Source organism: Malus sylvestris, chromosome 9, assembly GCF_916048215.2.
Source record: "Malus sylvestris chromosome 9, drMalSylv7.2, whole genome shotgun sequence".
Taxonomy (NCBI): domain Eukaryota; kingdom Viridiplantae; phylum Streptophyta; class Magnoliopsida; order Rosales; family Rosaceae; genus Malus; species Malus sylvestris.
Genome location: NC_062268.1, coordinates 20,050,722 through 20,060,639, shown reverse-complemented (window position 1 = coordinate 20,060,639; position 9,918 = coordinate 20,050,722). Strand labels below are relative to the sequence as shown.

Here is a 9,918-nt window from a genome sequence, read left to right as displayed (position 1 = left end):
TGAACCAATTATATAAAACAAGATCTGTGAAGAGTCCAAACCCAAAACCCAAAAACAAAAAGCTGGGAAGGGGCAGAATTGAGCCGAACAGCCCAGTAAGGGCCCATAATCCAACGCCACACAAGCATTTACCGCCGGTGTGATATCCGTACTATTCAAACTCCGCCGTTCGATGACCCACCAACCAAAGTCCCCCAGTATCTCGCCACGTGGCGCCGCGAGTCACAGAATTTGAACGAGGATAGTAAAGCGCGCAACAAAACAAGTAAGCCCCACCACGTGAGGACGGGCCCGAGGCATTCAAACGCAGAAAGCGGGTCCCACCCGAACCCAAATCCTCGTCACGTGCTAAAATATCCAGTCGCACGTGGCGCACTGTTTCTTCAAAAATTCAAAGCATTTCTCGTCCTCCTATATCTTTGGGTTTACTGAGAGAAGTGCAGCTTATACAGCACACCAGATATTTTTCAAAATTCTTTTTTTTTTTTTTAAATTAGAAAACTTGGAAAATATTCGCAGAGAAGCTTCGAGCTGTGAAAAAAGGAGCTTCCGTTGCAGTAATAAATCATCGAGATTTTTTTGTGTGGTTGAAGACAGAGAGAGAGGGTTGAGGTTCCGATCTGGGTTTTTGATCGGACGGTCCGTTTGAGATTTGGATCCGGTTCGGAGTGAGAGAGATGAACGGAGTTGGGAGGCAAGGGCAGAGATCTGGTGCGGCGGGGGTGCACCACCAGCGGCAATACTCTGATAACTTCTTGGAGACTTCGTCCAATGGGAGGTGGCTTCAGTCAGCTGGTCTTCAACACCTTCAGTCTTCTTCCAACTCATCATCTGGTCCTCCTCCTCAGGTCTGTTTTTGCTTCCCCAATCAAACCCGTCAGAATTTAATCAAAATGTCGTACCAAATCTGAAATTTGGGTGCATTGTAATTAGCATTTGTTGTTTTCCCCCTTGAATTTTTTGGGTTTTTTGGGTACGTTTTGATCGGACCCAGATGGGATTTTGATTAAAAAGTTCAAGCTTTGATCTTTCTAGATCTGATGGAACAGTTTTGTATCTAAGCTGTTTGATTGTTTGGCTTTTGTGGTTGATTCCAAAGCAGGACTATGGTTTCTATGGTGGAGGTGGAGGAGGACCGGCTTCTAGAGTGTACCGGAACGCACAGAGAGGGTACAATGAGTTTTATGCGGAGGCTCCATCCACACCTCCCTTCAATTCCCGGAGGAAGAGCGACGAGGAGTCACCCAATGAGTTCAGTCCTGGACTCTTGGATCTGCATTCCTTTGATACTGAGCTCATACCTGATGTGGGTTTCTTTCCATTTCTGAATTTCAATAAGAATTGCATTTGTCGGCTCTGGGTTTTATGATCCGTATTTGGAAATGTGTCTGTGCCCCTGCATTGTTGCTTTTGCATCTTAATAATTATTTTCTTGAAAACGTCCTATTACAAACTTGGGATTAACTGTTTCATTCATGTCACCTATTGTATCGGAAATCTTAAACTTGGATTTACAGTAATGTGACCATGAGTTAGTGGAAGAAGAAAATTTTCTTTGTTTATACTATCCTCCTTTCTTTTGATGAATTGGAATTTGTCGCATTACTAATGATTTGCTGAGGTTTAGTTCATTTTATTCTGTTGACATTCGTTTTTCTTCATTTTAGTTTCATTGTTAGTAAAAATGACTTTTGGTGTATAGTCCTGCTAAGTTCTTCTGTATCTCACGTACAGATGCCAACCTCTGGGTTGCATAATGGAGCTTCTCTATATTATCCTTCAAGGGGAAGAAGCTTTGATGATTCTGAACCCTACATTTCTAATAACAAACAAACAGAAAGGGCTCGGGTACCAGAAAACAACCTCCTAAAAAGTTTTGCCGCAGACAAAGAGAAAGCTAGTTCTGTGGCAAAGATCAAAGTTGTGGTATGTTCTGTCATAACATCATAATTAGTGCTCGTGATTTCCACTTTTGACCTTAAATGTTGCTATGCCCATAAGGCCACCAGGCATTTGCCAATCCAAATTTGCAATTCTCATACATGTGAAGTGGCCTTATTTGGTTAGGAAGGAGTTGCTTGAACTTCATGTAGCGTCAGGCCTGCTACATTTTTTCGTCTTTTTCTAAATGTGGTTCCTGATGGTATATGCAGGTGCGCAAGAGACCACTTAATAAAAAGGAGTTGGCAAAGAATGAGGAAGATATCATAGATACACTTTCAAACTCCGTGACAGTTCATGAGACTAAGCTCAAGGTAAATGCCACTAGATGTGAATGTTGGCATCATTAGAGATTTCCAGACAAATGTCTGCTTTCTGGAAATGCCACTAGATGTAAATTGTTATTGTTTCTTCTAAAAAGAATTAAAAAAAAGAAAAAGAAAATAAAATTAGAGATTTCCAGAGAAATATCTGTTTTCTGGCCAAAAAGAAAAATAATGAAGACCTGTCGCTTTTCTGGCCAAGGGTAATTGTCTAAGCATAATGATCAAACTAAAGCAAGAAAATGTGAATGATGCTTTATGCCTTTAGATACATGAAGCTTCTAACAGATATTAGAAAAATATTGTAAGTAGCCATACGTGCTGTTAGTGATGGTTGTGGTGTGGACATTTTGACATCCATATTTCATTTGTATGTTTTGTTATGCATACCAATGACCTGTAATCTTTTAGGATGTTTCATATTTTCCCTTTCTACTTCGTGAACCTGATACTTCGCTCATCATTCTTCCTGTACCAATGCTTTTATGTCTTTGATTTCATTCCCGATGTTCTGCAGGTTGACCTAACAGAATACATGGAAAAACATGAATTTGTGTTTGATGCAGTGTTGAATGAGGAAGTCTCCAATGATGAAGTATGTGTATATTTCTGTTAAATTACTATTATAAAACCAAAGTTACAAAATTTGAATGAACAAGATAATATAAATACTGTGGCTCTTGATATGTTTTAGGCTACTTAGCATACCAATTTTCGTCCTGTGCTTTTAGGTATATCATGAGACTGTGGAGCCCATAGTTCCAATAATTTTCCAACGCACGAAGGCAACTTGTTTTGCATATGGACAAACTGGTTAGTTGCCCTCTCAATTTTATGTTTGTGTTAGACTTGTTGAACAACCTTTTTATACTTTAACATGTAAGGTTATAATTTTAACTTGTAATAATTTTCCATAAAGGGAGTGGAAAAACATATACCATGAAACCATTGCCTCTTAAAGCATCACGAGACATCTTGAGGTTGATGCACCATACATACCGTAGCCAGGGATTTCAGTTGTTTGTGAGCTTCTTCGAAATATATGGGGGAAAACTTTTTGATCTCCTCAATGATCGAAAGTAAGCCATTCTAGCCTTCCTCTAGTTATTTGTTTTTAGAGTTTATGATTTCTAGAACTTGAAACTTACAATTCAAATTTTACAGAAAGCTTTGCATGAGAGAGGATGGTAAACAACAGGTTTGTATTGTGGGTTTGCAAGAATACAGAGTGTCAGATGTGGAGACCATTAAAGAGCTCATTGAGAGAGGAAGTGCCACAAGAAGTACAGGTACAACTGGTGCAAATGAAGAATCCTCTCGTTCACATGCAATACTTCAGCTTGCTATTAAGAGGTCAGTTGATGGCAATGAAAAGAAACCTCCCCGTCTGGTCGGCAAGCTGTCCTTTATAGATCTTGCTGGAAGTGAACGTGGTGCAGATACTACAGATAATGATAAACAGACAAGGTATAATTCATTAGGTCTTCAATTTATTTTATCCCAGAGGAAAGCCAAGACATTGCTTTTTGCACGTCACATAGTAGCATACAGCACTAGAAATCACCATTTAATATGTTAGAAATGAAATCTGTAATCCCCTTTTTTTTTCTTTTTTTTTTATTTTTATGATTTTGGGATGGTAGATATTTATATTTTTGGCACGTCACATCAGTGCATGAAAAGTACCATAACTCAACTCACGTATAAGATTTTCATCTTTAATTTTATTATTATTATTATGAAGAAATCACACATAAGATTTAGATGTTCTTTTCTCGATAATTAGTGGACTTCTAGCTAACATTGCTGTTTAAAAAAAATACAATGCAGAATGGAAGGTGCTGAGATTAATAAGAGCTTACTTGCATTGAAGGAATGCATTAGAGCTCTTGACAATGACCAGGGTCATATTCCTTTCCGAGGAAGTAAATTAACTGAAGTTCTTAGGGACTCATTTGTTGGTGACTCCCGTACTGTGATGATATCATGCATATCACCAAGCTCAGGATCCTGTGAACATACTCTCAATACTTTAAGATATGCTGACAGGTGAGATGCATTTTTGTACCAGTAAACTTTCTGGTATAGATGTTGCTCGTTTGTGCACCGTCTAATGTTTCTTGCTATTAAAATCACATTCTAGGGTCAAAAGCCTTTCAAAAGGGAACAACCCCAAGAAGGATATGTTACCTTCAACACTAAACTTCAAGGAATCAACAAATATACCCCTATCTTCAGCTTTGCCCACTGCTTCGGCCTATGAAGTTGACACAAATGATACATGGACTGAACAAATTGAAACGGAGGAGTTTGATGCATCAGAAGAGTCTTATTACGAGGCCAAAACATCATGGAAGAGAAATGGGAAGCTAGAGCAGTACAATGTATCAGCTACAGAGGACAAAGTACGTAAGTCCAATGGTCAGACAAAATCAGAACTGCCAAAGTTTCATTCAAGGAACTCAAACTCAGATGACGATTTGAATGCCCTGCTACAGGTAACAACAAGAGACTTGACGACAAAGACTTTTAACAGAAATGTTTTAGAAATGGTGTGGCAAATAAATTTGTGGGATAAGCAATAATTTGATAACATGGTGTAACAGCCACCACCTGGAATATTTGTGAGACGAGCTTCCTATAATTTCTACAGATAGGATTAACCACTATATAAACTAGAGTTAACAGGCAAAGTGTATGTTGCATTTTCCAGGAGGAGGAAGATCTTGTAAGTGCTCACCGGAAACAAGTTGAGGACACTATGAATATTGTTAAAGAGGTATGTGTTGCGATTGTATAAAATTCATGGTTCATATTTTAGCATGCAAGAGCCTGCAACTGGACGACGTTTGTAGAGTTTTTAAATGCCATCTTTTGTAGATATGTTTTGGAAGACCTTATTATGCATGTATGATGTTTTGACTTTTGTAATGCATTTGCAGGAGATGAATCTGTTGGTAGACGCAGATCAACCCGGGAATCAGCTGGACAACTATGTTTCTCGTTTGAATGCCATTCTATCTCAGAAGGCTGCAGGCATCCTGCAACTACAAAATCGGTTAGCTCATTTCCAGAAGCGGTTAAAGGAACACAATGTCATAGTGTCCTCTTCGGGGTACTGATTTTGTGCGGAACTGCAGACTATAGTTAGAACAAGTGCCGCTGCGCAAGAAAGTATGATCGCAAAATGGTGTTCAATATAGCGTTAATAGATTGGGTAATTCTTCATGTAATCTTTGATAAACTGTACCAGGCCTCAGGGGACTTGGAGTTTTCCTTGGATTTACTGTCCAATTTTCTTTTAAAACATACCATTTTTACAGCAATTTGGGATTCCCATTCCCATGCCACATGGGATGGGCATGCTTCTGTAAAGTTCTGGATTGTGTTGTAATTTCATTACATTTTTTACTTGTTGGAGTTCTTCAGCAGATTGGTATACATACAAGATTTCTGCGCAACTTTTAGTTTTGTAATTCATGGGATGACGGAAATCCGACTTTGCTTCTAATGACCTCATCGGGCTTTGCCTTTTCTTTCACAAAGTGATAATGAGAGGGGGATTTGAACTCGGGACCTCGGGTGCAAGGGACAATGCTCATGGGGCTTAACTTGACAACCATACAAGGGATTATGCCATTCTTAGCCAACAATTTAACAAAAAAAGTCTTGAGGATATTCTCGTCATTTCACCTTATTTTTACCCGCCACTTTGTTCCTTTTTAAAACCCTGCAGGCTGCAACCAACAACCTCCCCCGTTTACAAGTTGCAACCCTTTCATATGGATCTTCTGGGAAAATTGAGGTTTCGATTTCTGATACTCTGGTTCTGCGTTTTTGTCTCTCAAGATTGCAAATGCTGAAACCGAGAGTAGAAGTTTAAGCTTCTTTAGATGGCCTCCCTTGGTAAATTCATCTTCTGGTATCTCAGACCAGTTGCCATCTCAGCCTGTTTGCTCGTCAGCGAAGAACCAGATGAAGCTGATGATCAATAGCTGAGACACTTCTCGTCCACTCCAATACGATTTCTACCGCGAATTGTGTCCAAAAGACGAGAAAATTGTACGAGAAGTGGTTGACAAACTGTTCCAAGCCAGGCCTGATGTGGCCCCTGCTCTCCTGCGCCTTGTCTTCCATGACTGCTTCATCCAGGTGAGTCTTCTTGCTCTTTCTCTTGAATCTTCATATGGGTGTTCGGCTTCTTGGTAAATCTGATTTGGGTTTTCGTAATTATCCAACATTAATTAGTGTTCTCGGAGATCCCTGTGAATCTTTGTTCTCTCTCCTTTGATTTTTGTGTCTGATTGTATCTTGTGAATAGAGGTCGCACTTGGTGCGATGGCAAGTGCCTTCGCCCATGAGCGGTAGGTCTCGGGTTCGAGACTTGGGAGCAGCCTCTCCATAAATGGGGGTAAGGTTAGCCGACATTCACCTCTCCCAGACCCTGCGTAAAGCGGGAGCCTTGTGCACTGGGTACGACCTTTTATTGTATCTTGTGAATGGATGTGATGCCTCTGTTTTATTGGATTCTACTGAAGAAATGCTTGCTGAGAAAGATTCTCGATGTAATCGACACGATCAAGTCAGAGCTTGAAAAAGTATGTCCTGGAGTTGTTTGTTGTGCTGATATTCTTGTTCTGGCAGCAAGAGATTGTGTTGCATTGGTGACTCTCTCTCTCTCTCTCTCTCTCTCTCTCTCTCTCTCTCTCTCTCTCTCTCAAACACGCATGTGCGTTCATGCACACATACACACAGACATGGATTAAATGTGGTTTACTGAGTTAATGAATTTCAGGCTGGTGGCCCCTTCTATCCTTTGCATACTGGAAGGAGAGAGCACTCTTTCTTTCCGTGACCTTGCAACATATGAGCTTCCTTATCCGGAAGATGACCTGCCGCAGACGCTTGCATCCTTTGCATCAAGGGGATTTGATGAAAGAGAAACTGTCCGCCTCTTCGGTATTCATCCTTCTTTCGCTTTTCTGTACCGGTTATGACTATTTCGTTGATCGGTTTTACTGTTTTATGTATCTGCCTTAGTTGTATTTGCTCATTTCTTCGCTGTTATCTAGTTCAGTTGTAGGAATTGGCATTTTTCTTGTCATACCGTGGTTGTTTCTCTTCTTCCATTTCAAAACTAACAGCTGCCGCTTAAGAAATCAAGACTTTGTTTCCTCTATTTGGTTTCAGGTGCTCACAGCATTGGAATGATCCAGTGCCAATTCTTCGAAAACCGTCTCTACAATTTCAGTGGTACTCATAAGCCTGACCCATCTTTGGATGTTGAATTCCTTCGCCTCATGAGATCAAGATGCAACAACAGTCACTCGGTACCTGCTCCAGCACAAAACCCTCCTTTTTACGGATTTGTGTCATCAACAAGAGCACCATCCCAATTCCACATAAACTCGCAGCAACCCTCATCTGAGGAGGCAGGAATGGCAATGGAATATGAGGGACCTAGATCAGCTTTTGGCACCGTGTACTACCGGAATCTTTTGCAAGGCAAAGGAATCCTCTATGCTGATCAGCAGCTGACGATTAGGGCAGAAACTTGCAATTGGGTTACAGCATATGCTTTTGATGCCTACTTGTTCCGTCGTGATTTTGCCATGGGAATGATGAAGCCGACGGACCTCCAAGTCTTGACAACACCAATGGGTCAGATCCGGCTGAATTGTTCAAAAGCGGTATGATAAGACATGTTCCAATTGTAATATACTTGATTTGTTTTTCTTGTTTGCTCATTGTTTGTGCTTCCAGACTAAGAAAATGTTTTAAATTGTGTATCCGATTAACTAAGCCGCATTCATTGATAAGAGATTATCAAACAACCAGTATTGGATACAAAGAAGTGTTTAAGGCTGAAAATAGTGAAAACGAAAACTGAATACACACAAAGTGGAAATGAAAACAAAATGTGGGAAAGAACAACAGATCTATCTGCACAACGAAAAACTCACTAACACATTCGTCTACAACCTCATCGAGCCAAGTCTCTGCGAGCCCAGTCTCCGCTTTGAATTGTTGACGCTGATAGGCGCTGGTGGAATGGAGAAGTCTGCGTACATATCCAAGAAGAACTTGTCCACAATGTCAAGGTAGGCCGGACTTTTGAGGCGGGAGTAGTAGTGAAGCGCCTCTTCTACATCCAGCACTTGTTCCACATCACCTGAATCCACCATTTCAAACTCCTTCATCCTTCTTGCTAAAGTATAGCTTTCTGCATTTGCGTTCTGTGAAGATGCACGAGCTTCTCCTTTTTGTAGATGAGAACTCCCAGTCTGCTTCATCTGCATTAATCCCCCTTCTTGTTTGATCTTCTTAGGGCTACCTTGGTCTTCTTCCTTTGTTGGTTCTTCTGGCGCGCTATCTATCTTCGTCACATTACCGAGAGTGGACTCCCACTCATCATAAAAATCGGCGTACAAGTGATCTGTTGGGTGCTGATACTTCAGGTCTCTCCCACAATAGAAGGGATTGAAGGAAATGGTTTTGGGCAGTTTCTTGTACCCTCCACAGAAGAAGGACTTGAGGTTCCCGAGAGTTTTTCGAATGAGTTTTTTGCTTTTGGCAATGGTGTTTTCTAGCACCATTTCTGGCTCTGCTGAGTACAAAAATGCTTGTTCTTCTCTTTGCCTCACTCCCTCATGTCTACAAAGACAGACAAAACTCCAATCTCTTTTGCCTTCATATCTCTCTCTCTCTCTCTCTCTCTCTCTCTCTCTCTCCCCCCCCCCCCCCTAAAATTATTGATTAACTGAATATGTAAGATCACAGATGAGAAGGGTCCTGCTTACTCTCTCCCCCCCCCCCTAAAATTATTGATTAACTGAATATGTAAGATCACAGATGAGAAGGGTCCTGCTTATTTAGAGATTGAAAAGGTTGAAGTTTGGCAATTTAGTTGGTGATGGATAAATAAATAGGTTAATTAATGAAGACATTTTATTTTTCCAAAAAAGGGACCATCTGGTAGCTTTGCCACGACTAGTCCACAATTTCAGGGGTCAAAAAAACTCACAAAGGTATTTCAGCCCCTTCCAAGCCACCATCTTGCGATACACTAGCATCAGGAATCGAACTCAAAACGTGTCGTGTGAAATACGGGTCTGGAATTCGTCTCCAACCACTGAGTCATCCCATGATGGTTAGAAGACTGATTCAAGTTATAAAAAAAAAGTGGGATTACCAGAATGGAGACTTTGGGGTCCAAAATTATCATGATTTTTGACTCCTTGTTCTATAAAGTGCAGTGGCATTCATTAAGATGCAAAGGCTAAAGTGTAAAGCCTAAAGTTAGAGTTGCTGTTATTTAATAAGGTTAAAGCATATTTTAAATAGTCTTAGTCAGTTACCCAAATTTAGATTTCTTCTTCTTTTTTTTAACCCATGTGTGATATGGCCCCATAGACCAAGTGGTCCTTGTCGATCATCACATAGGTGTGTCCCACACTCATAACATATATGGCATTGGTGCCAAACACTACCATTACTCCTACTATACATTAATCAAATCTGTTTATTCGGGGAAATTCTTCATTTTATGTTCAGCTATTAAATTCAATAATGTATTATATATAAATGTAATCAAGACTTCGATCAGTAGTACGTGCAAATAGACTAGTCCTGGCCGTTCTTGCTTTGTGGATTC

The 9,918-nt window shown here is 40.4% G+C and overlaps 2 protein-coding genes and 1 pseudogene across 3 annotated transcripts; 2 read left to right on the top strand and 1 right to left on the bottom strand.

Annotated features, from left to right (window-relative positions):
- Positions 1-429: 429 nt before the first annotated feature.
- On the top strand, positions 430-5,725 carry LOC126583211 (kinesin-like protein KIN-13B). 2 transcript variants are annotated; one of them, XM_050247536.1, is made up of 12 exons: positions 430-848; positions 1,100-1,306; positions 1,735-1,926; positions 2,154-2,255; positions 2,782-2,859; positions 2,996-3,077; positions 3,184-3,343; positions 3,429-3,731; positions 4,095-4,313; positions 4,408-4,762; positions 4,978-5,043; positions 5,207-5,725. In XM_050247536.1, the coding sequence occupies exons 1-12, from the start codon at positions 678-680 to the stop codon at positions 5,384-5,386; spliced, it is 2,115 nt and encodes a 704-aa protein (XP_050103493.1). In that variant the 5' UTR covers positions 430-677; the 3' UTR covers positions 5,387-5,725. The 2 variants fall into 2 exon arrangements, with proteins under 2 accessions (XP_050103493.1, XP_050103494.1); XM_050247537.1 differs by having other exon boundaries at positions 431-848; positions 1,103-1,306.
- Positions 5,726-6,366: 641 nt separating this feature from the next.
- On the top strand, positions 6,367-8,066 carry LOC126633868 (putative Peroxidase 48; annotated as a pseudogene).
- On the bottom strand, positions 8,059-9,048 carry LOC126583215 (uncharacterized). The gene has a single exon (XM_050247541.1). The coding sequence runs from the start codon at positions 8,858-8,860 to the stop codon at positions 8,240-8,242; it is 621 nt and encodes a 206-aa protein (XP_050103498.1). The 5' UTR covers positions 8,861-9,048; the 3' UTR covers positions 8,059-8,239.
- Between the last annotated feature and the right edge of the window lie 870 nt (positions 9,049-9,918).

Coding starts and splice junctions, on each gene's coding strand:
- LOC126583211 (XM_050247536.1), top strand. CDS start 678: ATGAACGGAGTTGGGAGGCAAGGGCAGAGATCTGGTGCGGCGGGGGTG. Junction 3,078..3,183: donor TTTTGCATATGGACAAACTG/GTTAGTTGCCCT, acceptor TTTTCCATAAAG/GGAGTGGAAAAACATATACC. Junction 5,044..5,206: donor CTATGAATATTGTTAAAGAG/GTATGTGTTGCG, acceptor ATGCATTTGCAG/GAGATGAATCTGTTGGTAGA.
- LOC126583215 (XM_050247541.1), bottom strand. CDS start 8,860: ATGGTGCTAGAAAACACCATTGCCAAAAGCAAAAAACTCATTCGAAAA.